At 40.4% G+C, this 23,202-nt stretch overlaps 1 protein-coding gene across 1 annotated transcript in view; it reads left to right on the forward strand.

Moving 5' to 3' along the window:
* The window catches only part of LOC146687176 (neuropilin-1a-like), a 94,960-nt gene that overhangs the window by 18,773 nt on the left and 52,985 nt on the right, over positions 1-23,202 (forward strand). Inside the window, exons 3-4 of the mRNA XM_085439131.1 lie at positions 8,689-8,870; positions 19,638-19,865. Coding sequence (XP_085295257.1) covers positions 8,689-8,870; positions 19,638-19,865 — 410 coding nt within the window. The remainder of the gene's footprint in view (positions 1-8,688; positions 8,871-19,637; positions 19,866-23,202) is intronic.

The following is a 23,202-nucleotide window of genomic DNA, read 5'->3' on the forward strand; positions in this document are numbered from 1 at the left end:
ACGGAGGAGGTGATAAACGCAGAGGGATGGACTGGTGTGTGTTTGTGATGACAGGTGGCATCGTAGTGTGTTTTCTGCTCACGCGCTCAGACACTACACACACGCACGCACACACATGTGCCATCTGTAGCCTCCCAGCAGAGCGACTGGTCAGGCTGAGTTTATCGGTTAAACACAGAAACCACTCATGTATTACAAAATCGGAACATTGTAGCCTTCAGCATCCCCCCGTGTGCGCGTGCGAGTGTGTGCGCATTACTCACAAGGACAAAAATGTCTTCACAGAGTCACACTGTGGGAGCTTGGCTTGCATTTAGGGACGAAAGCTGTTATCAATAAGGAAAGCCATTAAATAAGTTGACTCGGTTTATAGTTGAGGGTCAGACGTGTAATTTAGAGATTCGAGGTCAGTTTAAATCCTGGGAGAATGAGCGTAAGTCTGTTTTCTGAAGCAACAAAAACACTTGAGAAAACAATGTTTTAATGGACAGTTTTGAGTTTGTGTATTCAAGAAGCTTGTTATTGACAGATGTTCAGTGGTATGCACAAAATCCGAGAGAATTTGGGGACCACGTTAGAACATTTATGTCCTTCCTCACATATTATTTTTCCAGTCAAGCTTAGACAGCACTGTGTGGTGCCCCCATTGTTGAACCAACAGGGAAGTTCTTCAATTGGCCACTTAACCTCCTAGGACCTGGCGTCCACATATGTGGACGTCATATTTTGGGTTGTCTAGACTAAAATACTAAATTTTGCTCTACAAGGGCCTGATATCCATTTACGAGGACATTATACTGCCACTGTTCTATTGAAATTCTAAATGAATATCCTCATATGTGGCTCTTGGAAACAAAAAACAGGTTAAAAAAAATCTGGTAATTCTTTGTTTTTATATTCATTGGGTCCCAATATGTCCAAATATCAAAGAGAAATTAAAAATGTATGCCACGGAAGAGCTCGGGTCTTAGGAGGTTAAAGTTGGTTTTGCAAATCACACAATCCATTGACTCCCATGTTAAACTGTCCACAGCAGAAACAGTCATTCTCCTTGCTTGGTACAAAAACAATTTTAGCTTCCACAGTTTTGTTCTCACTCCATATGTTTTCTTAATGTACATGTCAATAGTTGAGCTGTATCAATAATTAATAGACTTATTTTTTTTATGATTAGGCGTGTAGCCTGTTTGTTAAGTGGTATTTGGTGGGCAAACGCACTCTCACTCTCAAAGCATAACGTTTTACGCTAGGTGACAAATTGTCAGTATATTACAGTTCCGGCCACCCAACGTGTCCCTAAATTATGAGTTCAGAAAAATGAGGAACATGAGAACCGTTTGGAATGAATCTACATGTACGTTTATTTTACTTAAATCACTTTGGAAAACACTATCTAACACGATTGAGGTGGTGGTTAAGATTAGGGATAAGGTTAGGGCTGGAATAAATCTATTCGATTTCATCCACAGTCCGGCGTGTAGCATAGGAACGCGGAAGGTCACCTTTCGCGTTCTCGTGGAATGCCTTGGGACGTGACGAATCGTCAGTATATTACGCGTTGGGAGTGCATAACCTGTGCTAATTCAAGTCATACATCTGTATGTGATTTATATGAATGTGCAATATGAATATTACCAAATTATTTGAATTCTATGGTGGAGGAAACTATGGCTGCACCTTGCTAAACAAACTAGCATGCATTAGCTCATAATTTATTCACCTTCTTCAAGTATGCTGACTTTTGGCTCCATAAAGACAAAACAACATCAGCCAAAATGCTAAAATCAATGTGGAACTTCACAAACCAGTGAGCAACATCCATTATTTACACCTAGTTTAACTAGATACACCTAGGAAATGATGCACAGATCAAATGTAGCATTCAAGGTGTGTGCGCCATCGTTTCTGGCGTACAAAAGTCCTAAATGACTCATGAACAGGAAAAAGGATGTAACAGAAGAGAACTTCTGATGTAAAGGCTGCTGACAATTTTGCCTTGTATTCAGTGCAGTTCTTGTTTACAAAGGCAAAGGGAATTTGCATTGACGGATATACAGTTTGGCAGCTTTAGCTGCTTAATACATTAAAAGTAGATTTGTTTGGGTGTGAAAGAAAAAATGTTGCATTATGCAATTTTCTTTAGGCCCGTTGGACGATGATGCATGACAATACCTGTTAAATTTAGAGAATAGGGCATGATACCCTTTTAAAAACAGAGTACTGTCTTAGTGTTATCGACACAATGGCTCTCAGCCTGCTGCTGAGTCCAAAAATATTTTGCTGAGGTTGTTAAAAGGCTAATGAAGGAAATCACTGGATGAGACAGTGCATGAGATGGGTGCTGTCGGAGAAAAGTGGGCATGCCAAAAAGTTTATTACAGTACTTGATCAAACTTTACCACCTGAAAATGACTGAAAGAGAAGCTTTTGGAAGAACCTTTTAATGTCTGGAGAGGAAGGTGGAGCGCAGTGTTTGTACAGAGGGATCCAGACGAAAGGAAAGGGATCTGGTTAAAATAAAGGGATGTCAAAGAAGAAGGTGTGACGGCGCTCTGCAGAAACACTGAGTCATTCCCAGCTTCAGCTTCGCCTTGCAGGAGGTGAATGTAGCAACAGCTCAAAGTTCACTCTGTAAATGCTCCTGTGATATGTTCCAGATGTGCTGTAAGAAGTTAGCCACAGGGGTAATGCAATACAACGCAGCACCATGAGCATGTTAATGAGTTGTAATGCATTTGGAGAGCAGAACAAGGGTGCATGCTTACAATTCAGCACTCCAGTAGCTTGGGAAAGAGGTGAGAAGGAATTCGGGGCTGTGTGAAAAATTCCCATTCCATGTCTGGATCTTATTTATTTTAAGTGGTAATCTGCCACATCCTCATTTGTGTTAAATTTGGCAGCGCTGGGTGAACGAAATGGTCACTGTTCTCAACAGTTTTCTTTGCACTTACCGTAACAGAGATTACTTATCTGCGAGGGTGATACTGTGACACGTTTATTTGTTTTGCTTTAGCTGGTTTCTCAACTGAATGGAAATTATTTTTAATCAGTGAAATCGCATCTTTGTTTTCCCAGTTAGGCCTGTTAGAAATTTTGCTAGCCGCCCCGTTTCCATAGACTGTACAGAAAAAAATGCAAGTGCATGTTGTTATTGCACATAAATAACAGACATATGGGACTAGCATAGGCCAAGCTATCCATTTTAGCTGCTGCCTGTGCTGACACGCCCAGACTTTAATCTTTAACTAAATCCACACAGATGAGCTATAACAGCAGCTCACCCCCCATACGAGTGTTATAAAGGGAGAAATTAGCTACTTTGTACTAAACCTTTGTACCAAGCTGTAAACATGTTATTTTGTTGAAGTTGGGGATTTTAACAGAGGCACACATGAGAATTGTCTTAGAGCCTCTAGTGGCCACTGGAGTAACTGCAGTTTTTGACACCTCTGCATAATCGTTATTTTTCAGTTGCCCATTTCTCATCATTTAAAATATAGCGTTATTGTTACTGCTGTTAGGTTAAGACCACACGTTAGGTCTCAACTTTGTTCAGTTTTAAAGCCAAAAGGTGGAAAAACAAAGAAGGGGATGCCACACCGCGCTGCCACAAAGGGCCATAGGTCGGACTCAAACCCTACTGCACTCCGACCGTGTGGCATATGGTCACCTGCTCACCCAGCGAGCTGAACTGGCACTCACAGTCTCACCGCTTAGTCATTTTCTTTTGCAGTTAAGACTGTAGCGTCCTCGCCTTATAGATTTTGTCAGGTGGTTATATATGTAAGATGAATATCTGTAAAGACTTTCCAAATGAATTCATAAACTTTCAATAATCATAGTCTCCAAACATATTTAGAAACTTGAGAAAGTGCATCCAAAATAGAGATGCAGACCAGTTTAATCTTAACCTTCAGCTTCTTTCATCTTGTAACTTTTGCAATCAAATCAAACCGTAATTATAAAAGTGACAGACCTGGCTCCTTGGGGCACACTCCCTTAATTTTCTGAGGGGGGAAATTGCACAAGTATTAGCTTACACTGAATTTTGTTAAATTATGAGTTCTTTGTGCTATAGAGTGGACAAAAAAGTCGCACATTTCTTATGAAACTGTTTAATTCTTGAAGCTCCTGCGACTTTATTATCCACCTCTTCACCTTCCTCTGCTCTTCTTCTACTTGCTTATTAACCTTCACATGCACTTCCTGTTCTATACATGACGGTCAGTAAGTGCATCCATTAATTGCTTAAAATGTTAATTTAAACATCTGCTCTTGGGCCTCCAGATGGAATGCCAAGCATTTTTGCCCTTGAGCAAGGCATTTGCCACGGACAGCTGCATTTGGAGGGCATGAATAGCCGGTGTGGTTAATGAGTGATGTGAGGGGATGGAGAGGAGGCTGCAGGGCTGAAGACTGAGAGACTCTCCTTAACTAGAGTGTGAAGAGACAGACCCACTTCATTAAACGGGCTGTCTGTGCAAACACTCACTGCCTGCAGGACTGGCTGCAGTGACTGAGGGAGTGAGTATAGCCATCTGCATGCAGCCACACACACCAGACACACACAGTTTCTGTGCGCCTCGCTCTCCCTGTTATTTTATGAGCCTTTCTAGGGGAGGACAAGGGAGGGAGAGGTGGAGGAGCTGGGTGGAAGTTTGATGCTATGAATAAAAATGCCATCACCTACACATCACCGTCGGCACTAAGACTTTACAAGTGAGCACTTAAGTCCATTTCTCACCGGGCATGTAAAGTCGTCTGTGAACGCATGCAGAGCAAGACCAGAGACAAAAGGAAAATAAGTCAGAAAAGGAGAAAGAGCAGATTTTGTACACCCAAGGCGAACGTATCCCTGTTTAAACACAGAAAACCTCATCTGTCCCCTGAGCTGTCTGAGAGCTACTGTAAATTTCACAACATTAAAATTAAAAGCATTTTTTTTTTTTTAATAAAATGCTGCTGTCTTTTCATAATCATGTTTTTAGAGGTTTTTGCTGCCGTAATAGGCGTATTAGTTAAATAACTTGGGGCCTGTTAATTCACTGAGCTTAGAGAGTCTGCGTCTGGGCAGCTTTGGGCTTTGACTGTGTTTCTACTTTGCCTGCTGGTGTAAAATTCTGAATTTTGTGGCATTTCTTTGGCAACTGATCCTGTATGATTTCTTTACAAATATGTTATTGTTAGCTGGATGAAAGTACAAAGCCATTGTCCTTAAATGTTTGCAGATTTAAAGGTGTCCTGGGAGAGCCTGGTCTAAAATGAGCCTTTATTTTACCTTGTTATGCTGTGTCTCCTGTCTGTCTGTATTTCCACTTTTAACCATCTAATAAAGGCAAGAAAAGCTGTTTAATAAATCCAGTTTACACTGTTAGAAAATAAAATATCCAAATGGTATTTTTTTTATAATTTACTAAATGACTTTTGCTCACCTGTTCAAGACCTTACCTATAATCACCGCTATGATTTGTAAGATTTGATCTAGAAACATCCTCACATCTGTGCACACTGATGCACAGGAGCTTTGTTTTTCCCTCACCGTAAAGACAAAGAGACCAAAAAACTTTAAATCAAGATGTCTGCATCAGATACAGGAGAGAAAACAAAGCCCTGCTGTCAGACTCACGGGGAGACTCTTTGAAAACTACTACCTAACAAGCTCTCTGCCTGCACGCTAATGCTGTTAGCCATCAGGAAAATCATCAGTCAGCAGTCTGAGTCAAGCTAACCGTCTAGACGAGCTCCAGTCAAAACCCACCGATTAAGTTTCTGTGCGAAAGCCATAGGTGTGTTTATCGTTTCTGGTTCAAACGCATTAAACTGGTCATGGTTATCTGGGGAAGCTTGTTTTTGTTTTAAATATGCATCACTGTGGGGAAGAACTCTGATTTATGTGAGTCTTATCTACGAGCTTCTGACCAACAAGCTGCTAAAGGAATATTTTCATATTCGTTCCAGCTTCCTCAAGAAAACTTGTCTGATAGGTCAGAGGTCAAACTTTGCTTCAAAACAAAAACCCTAGAGCTCTTATGGATTTTCTGTCTTACTCAAGGACGGCACAGCCAATCACGTCCCACTTCTGCCGCTCTTTTATTTTACACATATCAGCTCCGATTCTTCTTATTCCAAATTGCCTCACTTGCTGCCTTGAAAGGATGAGGCTTTGTACATCATATATTACTGCTGTGCGAAATATTTGTAAAGCACTAATCAAAACAGCTACTAACGCTTTCAGACACTGTAGAAATAATAAGAGATACATGTCAAAACAAGGACATGAAGAGCAGAGTATAAAAAGGCCAACAAGTGAATAGTGAGTAATGATTTTTTTTTTCTTTCACATCCTACATGTTCTGAGTGCCGATGCTGGAGGCAGTCTGAGCAGTATAGCTGATTTCCAGTGGGTTTTCCCGTCATAACAGCCAGACAGGAAATTTAACAGTGTTTCCCACACACTTAGATTGTGTTTGTAGCGTTTAGGATGAGGCCGACCTCTGTGTGCAGCATCCACACGCTCTTAAATTATTATTAAATCCCTTCTTTAAACAGGTTGTTTCCTTGAGTTCAGGATCTATTCCTAGAGAGAGAAACAAACTGACTTATAGATAATACAGATGCGATATAAACCTGATATAAACCATATAAACCTGTGAAATGAATAGTTAATTCCAAACTTTGCAGAAGAGCTTCATAATGTTTCTTTTTTTCTGATGTAAAGGAGGCCCGTCAAACCTTTGCAAACAAGAAATCCAGTGCACACAACATCACACAGCTTCCAGGTGCACAGAGATGCATGCATAATGATGATATTACAACTATAATAAAGTGCTGACAAAATGTGTAGATTAAACAACAATTTTGCAAGTAATAAAAAAGAAAAAAAAATTAAATAATACCATAAAATCTCCTCTGTCTCAGCCTGAGGCATTTCAGCAAACACTGGAGCTGGACCTCGACCCTAAAGCACTCACTTTTTGGATTATCTGCTTTCTTAGGCAGTGAATTAATAATCATGGCGTAACTGTTTTCTAGCAAGCAAGGACAAAATATTTTATTCAACAACAACAAAATCCAGTATTTTTGTGCACTATAGCTTACTCTAATCTGATCTGAAAGCAATCGATTTGATATGAATAGAAAATGTTTCATTTTCAAACCCTGTTTTGACGATGGGCTCGTCACATTTGGTGTATGTGGTCTTGAATCTGTTCAACCAGCTTGCATCTGAGCAGACAACCTGTGCAGCTTCTTCAGGCCCAGTTATTTATTTTAGCTCCTGCATAGCACAAAGAGATGATTATCATCACATACACACACTTACAAGTGTATTCATATAGCCAGACATCCACTTTTTACTCATTTCGACCCTTAAAAGTGTAGTTAAGGTGCTGAATAACATGAGTTGATGTGCAGAGTATTTCACAACATGGCCTTGGATAAACAAAAACACACGTATTACTGATTACACACTCACACACAGACTTGAGATGTTGTAAAGCGGACGATGGGTGGACAGAAGGGTGTCGGCTGGTAAAGGATGAGTCTGCAGCGGTGGTGGGAGGTCCACGCTGAGGGCAGAGACTGATGAAGTCTCTCGGTGCGCACGGTGGGATCCCTGCAGCCTCCCGGTGCTTCATCCTGCCATGTGTTCATATTCCTGTTATCTCTGCCTCTCTCTTTCTCTCTGTGGTGTCCCTCTGACTCCCAGACGGAGAAGCCTCATGTCCGATCTCATAGATTCTGTTCACGCTACAGTTTCCTGCATCTGATTCTCTTTTCATTTACCCACACATACTTGAGACAGAGCTGATGTTTTCTTATCATCGTGAAAAGAAACAACATGCGCATGAAGTCCAGTGACTATATGGATCGCAACGTGGGGTTAGATTTAAGCAAAGATCATTTTTATATGAATGTGCAGACGTTCTAGAGTCACACAAGTCTGATCCATACGCCGTTTTTGAGGTTGAGTTGTTTAATATCATACTGCCTTGTGAGCTGCCTGTTGTTGCACAGCCCATCCAGATACCGGCTCTAAATCTAGGCAAACAGTTACATTCCTCATTAATTACAATGCTGCATCAGAGCACATTATCCAACTGAGACCGTTTAATCCTACAACAGTATTAGCTATAAGGACAAAAACCCCAAACATTTCAAACAAAGCCAGCCAGCTGAGGTGGTATTTGGGGAAACGCCTCGATTCAGTCGAAATCCAGAAGCTCAACAAAACATGTTTGAGAACGACAAATATGCTCTTCCTTTGTTGTGGTTTCACAGTATGGGCGTGTCCCCTCAGCTCCTCGAGCAGTTGGAATCAAAGTATTTATGAAAATGCATTCAAGAATAGATAAATCTGTCTCAGCAACACAAGGCAGGACCTGTTCTTGCATTGTGGGAGTTTTTATTTCTGTTCCTTTTAACAACAGGAATGCATTGAGTTACTATTGTGTGCCAAACAGCAAGGAGGGGAAGTGAAGACAAATTCACTTCCCCTCCTCATTAAATATTTGCAGTAAGCTGGAAGTCCCACCTATAATCAGTAAAATGCCTCAAATCACTAATAAGCAAATCAACAGGAACATAAAAATCATCCTCGGTCTCAACAATTCAAAGTCAAAGTCGCGCACAGCTGCTGTTTTGCAGGATCATAAATCTGAACGTGTATCTACTCTGATTCCCCCACAGGTACGACTATGTGGAAGTTTACAATGGCGGTGATGAGTCTTCGCCCATGTTGGGAAAGTTTTGCGGGAAAATCGCGCCATCTCCGATCATCTCCACCGGCGGCCAGCTCCTCATCAAGTTTGTCTCCGACTACGAGACCCACGGGGCGGGATTCTCTGTTCGCTATGAGGTCTTCAAGACAGGTGTGTAGTTTCAAACAGAACTGCTGTGATGTCCTTGCTTTATCTGCTCAGCAGCAGTGAAAGCATGAGCTGAATGGCTCTGCTGTTTTACATAAATCCATAAATGAATGTGCTGAATACGCCTGGTGAAAAATGGCCCCTTTAAATTCAAATGTAGTTTTAGATATCCAGGTGATTGTTCTGTTGCTCTTGGATCAGTTTTATATATCACCTTGTCATACATAATGGGAAAAAGTCTGAATTGAACACCATTTTAGCCATTTAACATATTATTTGGGCGGAAAAATGCAGGAGCAGATGACAAATTGAACAAAATCGCTATACCTGCCCTCTGTGACTGAAAGGCAAATACAGCCTATATTTTATGGTAGTTATGGTAGCCACTTATCGCAGTAATTTTGCAAACTTAGTCGAATTTTAAGCTCCATTGACGCAATCATATTATCTGAGATTGCATATAAAAAAGACCGCAATCATGTGACCTGTGTTTTTGCTAAAATCATCTTGACTACGAATTTATGCTTTTGGTAGATGAATGTAGCAAGTGAGGGACACAGTGACTTTTCAGTAACAATGTAGCCATGCCCTGTGGCATACCCTGCGTCTCCTCTGTTTTACTCTAAGTTAGTGTTGTCAGCGTTAATCTCGTTAAAATGACGTTAACGCCATAACGGCATTAACGCGGCAAATCTCCATTAGCGAGTTAGCACGGATTGCCCCGTAGGTGGGGCTGCACGGCGTCAACGTATTAGCGGGGTTAGCTTGTTAACGCATTAGCGCCGTCCAGCCCCACACACACGGCAATCCACGTGTGTGTGTAACTTGCAAATGGAGATTTACCGCATTGATTCGGTTATGGTGTTAACGTCATTTTAACAAGATAAACACTGATGGCACTACTCTAAATTTAACTATAATTTAGCAAATGAACATCAGATTGTATTTAATAGGATGTAAAACTAGCAACTCAGACCCTTAAACCCATTAGGAGAATATTTTTTTAACATTGTAAATTAAGTAATGCGCTCAGGTTTTTTGTGTATCCACATTAGTAGCCATTAGTTACCCCCTGGTGGCCTTTAATAGGAATGCAGATTCGAGTAAGTTTTGCACTGGCTCCACTTTTCAGACCCAGAGGTTATTTTTATATAATCTATGGATTACTGAAAGGAAGTAAAACAGGAAGAAGTTGGTCAAGTAACCATAGCAACCACAAGTAACACAAAAAAGCTTCCCGGTTAAAGAAACATACTTGGAAGAGAAAATAAAAGTAAGCCATTATGAGCCCAACCTTGACCTAAACTTAAAACTGGGCAGGAAAGCACAGTGAGTGGAGTGACCTTTAAATGAAGTGATTTACCAAAGACTCTGGAAAAAACACTTTTTTTTAATAGTGGTGTCAACATGTTTGTGATACTTGCTTTGTAAAGTTGATGAATTATAAAATCAGGAAAGTCTATCCTTATTGTGATGATTGTGTAGATGCTTCATGTGTATTATTTTTGCAGTGAGTAAATAACAATTTGTATGTTAATGTAATCATGACAGTAACAGAGATAAGAAATGACCTGAAAATAATCAAAAGTATGGAAGTGCATCTATTATTAACACCAATAAGCATTAAAAGGCGTGCAACTTCACTAACCTGCTGCAGCGTCAACAGTCAATAAAACCTGGAATTCACTCCCCGCAAGAGGCTTTCTCTAAAATTAGGGTTTAACAATATTTTTGGGTTTGTCTGCCTGACAGCTGTAGCTGAACCTCTGGTACAGTGACCTCTATAGCTGCAGGCCAAACAAACTCAAAGACCCAGAATTCATTGGAGGAACACCAAGTCCCAGATGGACAGGATGCTAGCAGGATAGACCTACATAAACACTCCCTCTCAAGGAAGGAACCTTGCTCCCATGTCCTACATTTGTATCTGGTCTTTCCTCCAGGGTCCATTTGAGTAGCCGCCAAAATGACAAGTCTCCTGTGACCACTTCAATTTTCACCAGTGGGGACTGGAGATAAATCAGATAAAAAGGGAACATGTGTGAGATTCCCCTTCGTTTTTTGTTTGTACCCAAGAGAGCAATAACCATTCAGAAAATAACGGCATCCAGAAATAACAATCCCCAGGTGGATTTAAGTTAGCAAGTGCTCCATTGTACTGTGAAAAATGGATAGGCAAGTGCTCTTTTGTTCTTTAACGAGGTGCACGGCAGTACTATGAGGGGAGGTTAGAGGCCCAGCTCCAACTGAAGCTCCTCCAGGCTCTTCACTTGTCTCTTCTCTAAACTACAAAGTACGGCCCGACTCCTGACTCTGAAACTTTAAAAATATGCTCGTATCAACTTTAATTTCAGGGTACAAAGTGTAGCCGTGACTGATGAATGACAGGATGTCATTAGAGAGTCGGTGTAATAAATCTTTAAAAGTGGGTCAGCAAAGTATTAGCATGGAAGGAACACTGGTCCTGAGCATTTTTCTTTAAGGATCTTTTTAAAGATCCACAAAAAATTTGTGCTTTGATCTTAAATAAAGTGAAGATTAGGATTCGCAGGCTCTTATGAGCCGACTGCTTGAAGAACAGATACAACTTCTTATAATTTTATCTGAGATGGATGGTGGTAATGTTTTGGTTAAAAACAGGCTAGTTTTTAACACAGTAGCCGTGCGATGTCACCTATTCCTGCCTTTTGGCCGTTGCCCTCTTTTTTTTGTGAAACCAGGCATCGTGACTGAAAACAGCTTCTTGCTCATTTATTTTACACTAAAAGGCAATTTTCTTGTATTCATTCAATTAAATTTAATATTTATATAGGCTGTTATTATATATCACAACAACAGTCACCTCAAGGCACGTTATATTGCATGGTAAAGACCCTGCAATAACACAGCTGCATAATAATACAGTTGGCGACAGTGGGAAGGAAAACCTCTGGCAGAACCAGGAGCAAGGGAGGAAGAATATTAAATAAGACTTAAAACTAATGAGAGAGGCTATAAACTCATTAGGTCATAATTAGGTCTTATTATGAGGCCATAAATCAAGTGAGAAGTCGAAACCGTCTCATAGGCTTCTTTTTTTGTTCCTTACTGACCATTAGAATGAACGCTGGGTTTAGCTAAACTTTGTAACTAATAACCCCAAATATATATGCAATTTAATTAAACAGACCCTTTAAAAATGGTTTGAAAAGTCTTGCACTTTGCACTGGAAACAGCTGCAGAGACGTTTCACCACAAGGTCTATTTAGTATTTCTTCTGCGGGTGATTGATCTTAATCATCACCGCTCTTCATCGCTAGGTTTTCATGGAACTGTGCCAAGAGTTTAATTTAGACAAATCATAAATCACTACCAGAAAACTGCCATCGTTAAAGAACGTGATCAGAATCTTCTCAGCAGCTACTAAACGCACCTTGCAGTGAGTATCTGAAAGATCGTTTTTCAAAGTAAAATTGCTCCGATTTTTCTCATATTACTGTTACGTGTCGATTAAAAAAATGAGGGTTTAACTGTGTGATGTATGAAGCGAATGAAGCGTAGTTGTCAGATCTGTGAGTGTTGCCATGCTGCTGTTGTCCCACCTTTTAACTGTCAGTGAAACTGTTGTTGTTGTTGAACGCGTCCAGCTGCCATGTCTCGTCTGCAAGCTACTGTTCAGCACCAAGACGAATGCTTCAGAACAAGCTGTTTCAATGTGCTCACACCCATTTTTATGTTATTGCACAGCCTGCACATGCACGTGTTAACATCTTATATTGCTTTTTTTGCTTCTGCGTGTGTGAAAATCAGTCTTTGTTGGTAACGCGGTGCATTCATTTGGTTTCCTTTGTGCGTATGAAACAGACAGGTGTGTGGGACCCCAGGCTCATTTAGCTAATGGGCTGTTTGTCCTTGGAGGCAACAGGGGTGACCTGCAGATGAGATGGATGCTCTGGCATAGAAGAGGGCCTGTGAAACTAGGGCACAATACGCGTGTGGGTGGGAGCATGTGTTTGTGTGTGTGTGGGTGTGCTGGCCTCAATATGGGTCCTCTACCTCCTAACAAGTTAAAAACAGCACTTGTACTCACTCAGGTAATCCCCCTGCCATGTCGCTGCCTGGCTCCTCACCACATTTAAAATCCATTACAGTCAGAGCAGCATATTGTGACTCACTGCTAAATGGAGCCACTGCTCTGAGCAATGCTCTTCTTTGTCTTCAATGCAGGATTATCTCTCTCTGTTTTTGTCCTTTGAGCGCAGATCTTTTCAGATCTGTGCACCCTAAAGTATCAGAGGGACTAGATTAGGCAAAGGTTTTGGATATTATATGTAATGTAAGATTTTTTTTTCTCACTGTTGTTATGTGCACTTTTTTATCCTCACACAATAAAATATGTGAGGATAAAAAAGGAAAAGTGACGGAGATGACGAGGTCTCTTTGGAAGCACTGCTCCTGTTGCATTTGAATTACTCCCTGTTATAAACGTTGACCAGTAGCCAGTATTAAGTGTTCTGTGTTAAAACCTTTCAACCCAAGGTTCATTTTGAGAAAGTGGATGGGGTTTGAATGAGAGAAAATTTGAGAACAAGCTGCTGTGGTCAAAAAAATATTTTTAATGCACTCTGAGCAGCTGACACACAAAGTTCAGGTCGTTTGCACCACATGTTCTTCCTCAGATGCCTCGGGATGTTGCAGTCTCATCCTGGGGGAAGAATTCATGGTGCACAACCTCATGACTGATTGAAAAAGCGACACTCATGACCTTATGTGCCACCTTCAGACTGCAGGTTCTCTCTCAAGCCATCTCTCAGCACCGGTGGTGATCCTGAAAGTTGCTTCAGTTTGACGCTGAAGTTGTTGTTTGCCGTCCTTGTTGGAATCACATGTTTTAGGGGATTTTCATTATGTGTTTTAGTTGCAGGAAGGTTGGAAATGGTGCAGAATTATTGACTATTTTAAATCAGCTGTGCTACTCGTATCCATGAGCTTTTTTCAGGCGTTTTTCTACAAGAGTGAAGACTAACAAGATTAACTAACAAGCTAACGAGCTGTTTGGTTCCATTTGTAGTCCAAAGCCTTAACCATACCTTCAAAAACTTCAATTCTATCATGTTAATCTCAGTTTCTCTTTTATATTTAATAGAGATGGACCGATCCGATATTACGTATCGGTATCGGTCCGATACTGACCTAAATTACTGGATCGGATATCGGAGAAAAATAAAAAATCGAATCCATTAAATATCACGAAAGCACCTCACAAAACTTGCAACACGCCGTAACTCACCTCAGAACGTTAGCACGTCGGAGCAGTATGCATCACGTGATAGAGCGGCTGTGGCATGCGGGACCTGTCGGTGGTCTGGATAGCATGTGGAGCTTCGCTAGCAACCCGGCATTTCATCTCCGACAAAGTTATCCCCGAGAGAAGTAAAGCAAGTGTGTAAGTCCATCTCTGAATGTTTGTAAAGCATTCCTGCGTTAAGCTTAACAAGCGACTGCCTCTTCTTGCTGCTACTTCAATCATGAAACTGCTTAATGATCAGCTGATCGGCTTTTCTGTCGCGAGTCCGTCTCTCTTGTTTGTTTTTGGCCCACTTTGCACCAGAAAGAGGAAACCATCGGATAAACAACAGCAGCACGTTTAAGCTTGATCAGCTGTTGTTAGAATGTATTTAATATTACTTTCTACACCAGGATCTTTTTCTACGTAGCTGACGGCTGGTAACTGTGCAGGGGCGGATCTAGCAAAGTTTAGCCAGGGGGGCCGATAGGGCATTAACAGGGAAAAGGGGGCACAAAGACATACTTTTCTTTCTTATTCTCATTTAAAATTTCAAGCTTTTAATAAATAATTATCCGAATCTTACACCCAAAGTTTTAATTTGATGTAAAATGAATAGAAGTCAATTACTATATATAGTGACTATTAAGTCTAATATATATACCCTAGTAAGCTATAGTACTTTTTCCTTCGGGAAGGTACCATCTGTGCAGTCTGCAATTTTGTTGAAGAAAGATGTTGAATCTATTTAATATTTCTTGAAAAATAATTGATTTCTGTGCATTTTTTTTCACACTGCATCAAATTAAGGTTGATTACGTCGATTAAGCATCATGAGGTGGAGCGTGAGGGGTGGTTCCCTATTTTTTATTTATTTATTTTTGTTGTTGCTGGGAGTTGGAACCCTATTAGTTAGGTTGCTTAATATTTATGCTAAGTACTCTTTAAAATACCAGAATAGTGAGGATGGTGTAGGTTTGAGTTTATTAGATTGATCAGTATTGCTGAACTATGAAATATATTTTTTTTGCATACAGGTATAACAGAATAGCTTTAGTGTAGTTGTTGTTTTAAACTTGAGTATGAACTTATACAAAATGCAGCAAGATATTTTACAAAAAACTGTTTTGTTGATTAAAAAACACTGTATCGGATTCATATCGGTATCGGCAGATATCCAAATTTATGATATCGGAATCGGTATCGGACATAAAAAAGTGGTATCGTGCCATCTCTAATATTTAAGCAGTATTTGCATTTGAATTAAGAAAAGCATATGAAGTCTGTAAAAACAGGGGAGCATTAGCTGTTTGTCTGAACACCATGAATGGCATGTTTTCCTTGTGGGTGTTCTCCGAATGACTGATTTTATCTGGATAAAAGGCAGCAGTGATGCAATGTTGCTATATCATCATAAAAACATTCGTTTGCAATCTGCAATGTGGGAATTTCACACAGGAAACTGAGGTTCCCTTTTTTTAACCGACATCAGCGTTATTTTCTTGCACCCATGACCACCGGAGCTACTCAACATTATTAAATGTGACTTTTTTTTAAGCCAAGCAAATTAAATGAAAATAAAACACTGGGTTTTAGTATTTTCCCTTTATATGAGAGACTTTTTGCTAGATTTGACATATGTCTCCACTTACCTTTGCCTAATTCTGTGTATCAGTCTGTGGCTTCGTCCCTCATCTCCAGCCCTCTTTCCCCCCTGTCATTAGTACAAGAAAATCCCTAAACACTGCCACAAAAAGCACCAACCCTCATTCAGATGACATGTTCTGTTTGGCTTTAAAGATGGCACTAATGAGTGCTGGGCTGTAAAGCTCAGTCGCATCCGTCTTTTGTAACCATAACCATAACTCCACCCTCTGCAGACCGCACAGTGCATTTCATTTAGAAATGATAGCCAAGTGAGGCCTCTTCAGTGTCCTGGAACTATATTTGTCCCAACTCTCCTGTTTCACTACAGCTTTTTCAAACCAGAAACACATGTTTGTCTTTGTGGTTTGGTAGACAAGAGGGGGGCCGATTTCTTTCCTCTCTCTCTTTCTGATGTGACCTCAAGCCGCAGCTGATTGAAGGGTCATTGATTGAAAAGAAGATGAAAGTAAGAAGAAGATGGATGGACAGAGGATGGATAAATGGGAAATGAGAGCACCATGTTGTTAAAGGAAAGAATGCACTCGTGTCAGTAACGTAGCACAGTAACACATATGCTTTTCACCAAAACATTGTTAAATATGGAAATATACACATACTGAAGGGTGCAAGGGTTTTTGTCTTTTTTTGGTCTATTTGATTGTTTGTTTAAGCTGGGCTTTTTCTCATTTTCAAGACATAATAGTCCAAGTTACAACATCCAGAACTGAAAAATACAAAAAAAAACAAAACATTGAAGTACCAAAAACTGTAGTTCCTCAAGTGGCCACTTGAGGCTGCTTCCATGTCTGTGCAAGTAGACAACCATATATATATATATATATATATATATATTGGGGGTTTTTTGGTCTCCCTAGCCTATTTCTGCCTCCACAATAAAAGCACGGTGGGTGAAAAATTAGAGGCATGCCCATTTTAACTGACAGCACCATCTACAGGGCCTCGCACCCACTGAAATGATCTGACACATAATTTGATTCACTCTGTAATGCAGCCCATCCAAAAGGTTTGTGCTCTACTGTTTAATTAGTCCTTTACTAATGCACCCATACAGTTTAACAATGGCGCTTGCTAATCAAGCTCGCTAACCTCAGCTGATAACTTCACCCTCTCATGTAAAAAAGACAAAAAAAAAACCAAATTGATGATGTCATAGTCATAGGGACTATGCCCATCTTTTATATACAGTCTATGGTTAAGTCATATTTATTCAAACGGGTACAGCTTTCGAATTTGTTTGGTTGTAAATTTGATTTTTTAACATAAGGAAATCTTAAACTCAAAGAGCACAACAATGCACAGAGGCAGAGGAGGAGAGGTGAAAAGAGGCTTGTAAACAAAAAGGCTGGTGGTAATGGGGAAGTACAGGACTATAGATACTCTGAGAACTCACTGACTAATAAAACAGAAGTGAAATAAGTCAGGTTGTGGAAAACCATCTTAAAGGCAGGAAATACAACAAAGGCATGCAGTAACAGAACAAAACACACTAACATAGGTGAACATAGGGAAGCGGTGAGAAGAAAAGATGGGGCGGCAGGGAAAAGTAAAAGAAAAGTAACACAAAAACACCAGAAAAATAATCACAGGCATTGCAAACCATGGCAATTAAAAATAACCCACATTGATTGATGAACAAACAAGTTGCATTATTCATTTTTATCTTCATTAAATCAGATTAATTTCTGTCCTTGATCGACATACCGCAGCACAGATTTCTCAACCTAGATTTGAGAAACCCATCTGCACATTTCACACAGACACACACATAACTCATGCGCACACACACACAGTCCAAAGTGTGCCAGCTGAGCAGGAGTGAAGCCTCCCTCATCCCTCGCCGCCCATCTTTCCTCATCATTTATCATGTCGGCCTTTTAATGACACCACCTGTGTCAACAGCGAGGGGACCACTTCAGTGTGTGCGTGCCTCTCCTTGTGTTTCTATCAGTGTGTGGATTTGCGTTTGCAGGCATGCTCAGATAACATGCAGGTCACATCTGGACTGGCAACACGAGAAGCCCCCTGCGCCGCAACACTCTCACGCTAACACACACGCACACTTTGTTCCTGCCTCCGAGCAACGCTTGACCCGCGTCCACGCCTCGTGTCCTCCTGTCTCGCTCGGAGATCAGTCACTGTCTCGTAACCTCGCTCATGTCACTTTGCAACAAGCAAGGTGTGAACCGCCCCGCCGCGTTGACCGATGCAAGCCGACGCAGAGATTTTACATGAGCAGTGTAAACATTGCGGATGTGACTGTGGAGAAAACAGCTTGTGTACAAAAGATGGCACTGACATAACAGCTGCCAAGCTGGCCCGCTGGTCTGTTTGGATGAGCCTTGTGTCACGTGTTATTACTTTGAACTGGGTCGTCTGTGTTAAAAAAAGGTTTGTCTAGATAATGTGAAGATCTAACAGCGCATGTGATGTTTTCATGCAACTGTTGTGGGTCAGACTCTGAGGCTTCATTGTCCAGTGGACAAGAATCATACTTTCTAAAAACATCTTCCAGGAATTTAATTTGTAGTCAAAGCTTTGCTCAAACCAAATGTTTCTATTTTCCCTTTAGCTCGTAACATTTTTCATCCTTTTAGACTATTTTGGTCGGTGTTAGCCAGTTTTGTTCTCACTTTATATATAGTAACTGCAAAGACAGCTAAGTTAACTAAGAATAAATATAAGGACTTTAACTATTAATTAAAGCTTATTACCAGGAACTTATTGTAAAGCGTTGCTCTTTCTTAAAACCTCTTTGTCTAAATGTCAATACTCAATATATTTATGTACTGTACGTGATTTGTGCTAGAAAATATCCATAAATGCTGTTTGCAAAACTTAAAATTAATGCATGCACTAAAAGCTTTACACATAAAACAGAAGGTAAGCAAATATGTTTAAGAAATAGAATCATAGGCTCATTATGACTTCCTCGAAAAACCCATAAAGTAAATTTAACATCTGCGTCCTGACCGTGCAAGTTTCATTATGTTATTAGTTGTGATTGCAAGATTAGTATTGTGTTGTCTGTTAGTGTGTCTCTGGGTGCGTTGCTGTTTGTTTGCCATGATCAGTCTCACATGGTCTGGGATCTTAAATAAATTCCAGTCAAACAACCCCACCCCAGTCACAACTCAGACTCAGTGGGCTCCGACAAGGGAGGGGACCAATCACGACGCAGCAAATTGGATGGAAATTGCATGAATTTTGTCAACAAAACAAGGGTTTGTTTTTTTTCTCTCATTAAGAAACAGCATGTGTGTGTGAGTGGGGGGCTTTTTCTGTATAAAACAGGTATTTCAGATTCTCCTTATTTTTGAAAATCATTTCCGGTCTTAGAACTTATTACTTCCTTTTTAAGATGTTAAAGCTGCAAAAGTGTTTGGACCTGCCAAAGTTTCAGACACAGGAAAAGGTCAAAAGCAAATATATTCAGTTGATTTCCAACATGTCTATCCTTTTTTTTGCCACCGTAACAACTGAAAAGGTCAGAAATCCAAACTGCTGAGGATTTCGTAAACCGTGCCAACACAAACAGACCAAAAAACCACCTCAAAAGGCCCTCTGTTGAAGCTCGCGTGGAGGGATTTTGAAGCAGATGCAAAACATTTTGACATTTTGCTTCTCATTCTGTAAATGTTTAATTTTTTCTTTCTACGTTGCAAAAACATGAATTTTATTGTAAGAAATAAACTACAAAACCAACGTAAGGGCGGACACATCATGACCCCTTACTGCCTTACTGCCCCTTAACTCCACAGAGTTTACGCCGTCGTTTAGCTGAGGATTGGTCACCTCTTGACATTTTAAAGCCTCATCTGTATCTTCTCACCTTGCAGGTCCTGAATGTTCCAGAAACTTCACGGCTCCCAGTGGAGTCATCAAGACACCGGGCTTCCCTGAGAAGTATCCCAACAACCTGGAATGTACCTTTATGATCTTTGCCCCCAAGATGACAGAGATCGTGGTGGAGTTTGATAGCTTCGACATGGAGCCTGACACCACGCCGCCACCGGGCGCCCTCTGCCGATACGACTGGCTGGAGATCTGGGACGGCTTCCCTGCAGGTGAGCGGAGGGCTGGGGTGCAACGGGCAAATGTTAGTTGAAACCTTAGAGTTTAAAACATGACTGAAAAGGAATTTAAAACTGAACTAGTGCAGACATGAAGAGAAGAGAGAGGATGATGCTTACAGCTTCAAAATAGTAATCATAAAAGAGCATTTTCTTAACTAGTCAGAAATTGTAAATGCATATATATAAAAAATGATTACCTGATAAATAATTTCTAAAGGGCATAAAGGATTTTTAATGTTTTATGAATTTCCAAGCACTCTTTTTACCCATTCATACACTTAACTTAAATGCCAGAAAATGGTCTTGTTTATGAATTAAAGCATGCAAAATAATCTGGAAAAGATTTTTTTTTTAATTTACTGATTAATGTGAAAAGATGAAAGTAAAAAAAAAAGAAGCAGGGCTGTTTCTCCACAGATGTGAAGCAAAGTTACAAAAAAAGGGGCGCAGATGTAGATGGAAGTGAGGAAATTGGGAGGAAAAGGGACGGAGAAGTGAAGGAAGAATATAGAGAGTTGTGAAGCAGAGGAGAGGAGGATGAAAAAGGTTTGAGACAGCTTCCCCCTGTGGATGCTGACAGAAAACAGACAGAAAACAGGCAGAGACATGTGGATGTGAAGGGGAGGAGGACCGTGGAAAACAAGTATGGATGCCTTCCCTGCTGGTGAGATGAGTCGGGATTGAGTGACAGAGGTGAAAAATAGGTGGATAATTGCAAAAGCGAGATGCGGGATGAGCAGGGGGAGCAAGAACAGCAGACGGGGATACATACAGGATATGCAGAGTGCACGTGTGTGTGTTTTTCTTGATTGGTTCATTTAAAAACATATTTTTTAGGCTACAGGATGAAAACCCCGTTGGCCTTAACATTTAATTTCCAGTTTGTGTAGAAACACTCATTTTCACCTAGCAAAAGTCTGCAGTAGATTTTCTCATCACTTCAAAACAAAACAAGTTTCACTCACCCACGAAAAATCTTTAAAGTCACTGAGAAGTCGCTGCGTGTTAAGCCTGAGCTTAAATATGTTTAAAATTAAACCCCTCATACTCGTTGTTTTGCTGTTGCAGTTTGGTGAATCACTCTCTGTGACCTCATGCTCCCCAGCAACAAAACACATGTTGCAATGCTTCAGTACACTACAAATTATCTTCATATGAAGTATGTGTCCGAGCTTGTTCTCCTGCTTTGCACATCCCAAGTCCGGTCAGGATGATGATTATGCATTAAAGGAATAGTTTGATGAATAAAATTATTAAATAAGATCAATCTGGAGTGGCAGATAGCACTCCTGATTGAAAAAAATCTATCTATGAGTGTCATTAAACCTCAAAGGGAGGTGTATCCAGGTGTCATGGACATGCAGAAATATGAGGAACATGCAGAAGGTGACGCTTATTTGCATCTTTTGCACTGAAAGTGAATGATGCAGAGACTCCCACACATTGTTCCTTTCACATTTGTAAAATCAGCTCAGGCACAACCTGAACAGCATTTCTCAGCTTCTATTGTTGTCTAATTAGCCGTGCAGCGTGCATATAATCGTGAGAGCTACATACCTTGGACAGGCCTGTGCCGGCTGCCAGGATGCCCACAATACTTGCTGCTGTGCCCAAAGCTTTGCCTGATTATTGCCAAGGAGGAGACTGGCATGAGGACGTGAGGGACACAAAGACTGGCACAGGTATACAGGCAGTGACATGCACTTTTAAGCGGTGCCAGTATACATAACATGCCAGGGCTTTTCCTGTCAAATGATCTGTGCGTATATTCGTGTGTTCAGGTGTGTCTGTCTGCATGAATGCATGCGGATGTGTGTGTGTGTGTGAGAGACTATCTGTGGGTGATGTTAAAGCCGAGCCGACAACAAAGCGTCTGCAGCAGGGTTGAGACCGGCATGTAGCTCTACATCCCAACAAACGTTCATGCGCACATCAAAGATTCTCATTAGCCACGTTTTTTTCGTCTTTGAGGGCTGTAAATCGATTCTTCAAAAAGAAGCTCTTTCTTCTGACTGGACTTATTTAGAAAAACATTCAATGGTCTTTTGTTTGTTTTTTTGTTTTCCTATTTTATTCTTCAGAAAAGATTATTTACAAGAGATTTTTCACATATTATCTCACCAGAACAATGCAACCATTACCAAGTAAATATCTTGATCAAAGCTTCTCATCTTTTTGATGAAAAATTCCTACTTTCTTAGTTTTACCAAAGCTTTAAACACATTTCATGGCTTTCATTAGTTCCTGGGGTTTGTCCGATTGTTTTAGAAAGGCTACAAGATGTGCCTCTTTGAAAACCTATAAAAACTATGATGCAGTTTATCCATTTTATGATTCTAATGCACTGCCTGCAGTTAGAGCTTACAGGAGAATTAGATTTATACAAGCCACATCCACCCATTCATGCAGCACTTTTTCTCTGACAGAGACATGTGATGTGTGGTGCAGGGAATAGAAACTTCAATACGTGGGCCCAGAGATCAGTCTACCAGCCTTATGATTAGTAGACCACCAGCTGTACCTCCTGAGCCAGCTGTCAGAGCTTTACATGTGCATATTTATGTTAGATTGTTTCTTTAATTTCTTGTATTAGTTGACAAATTCTTGAGAAGATTGGTGGCTGAATACCAAAACACACAATTTGAGAACTAACATCTGTTAATACTGACGCATCCAAATTTTTGCAATTTTTTTGCAACTTCAGATTTTCTGTGATGGTTCTATGCATTCGTTATTTTATAAACTTATTATTTTGGGTTACTTCAGTTTGTCGGAGAGCACAGATCGTATAAAAAACTTAGAGAAACTTTGAAATAAATATTATAAAGTTGTACAAAGCTCTATTTATTTTGGTGGCTTGGATTCTCAAACTTTACAAACTGATAGCTTAATGTCAAGAGTGCTGAAATGTAATTTTCTTCCTCACTTTTCCTCGGCGTTTGCTTCAGATATAACCATTTCCTTAGATGTATATGGAGCCATATCGCCTGCAGGAGTTTCTGCTTCCAGGGGGCTGATTGCATCAACTGACAGCCTTGCAGCAAAACCATTTTCACAACACCTCCGATAAGGCTGAAGCAGTTTTAAAATGTAATCCGTCACAGATTGTCGACTACCTGCTTTAAACTGTAACTGATAAACATAAACCATCAGAGTAGCGCAGCTCAGCATTCCTGCTGTGACCGCCTTGTGTTTCTGTTTAGCTGGTTTGCCTTTAAAAGCTGAAGGAAATTGTTAGAGAAGTATAATTTTTGTAACATATAAAACTGAATCTTGCTCCGCGGGTCTCTGAGAGATCGCTGGCGCAGTATCTCCTCAAAGCAGCAGG

This window comes from Copadichromis virginalis, linkage group LG18 (genome assembly GCF_057382275.1).
Source record: "Copadichromis virginalis isolate Kocher_CV1m ecotype Utaka linkage group LG18, C_Virginalis_male_GT1.1, whole genome shotgun sequence".
NCBI lineage: Eukaryota > Metazoa > Chordata > Actinopteri > Cichliformes > Cichlidae > Copadichromis > Copadichromis virginalis.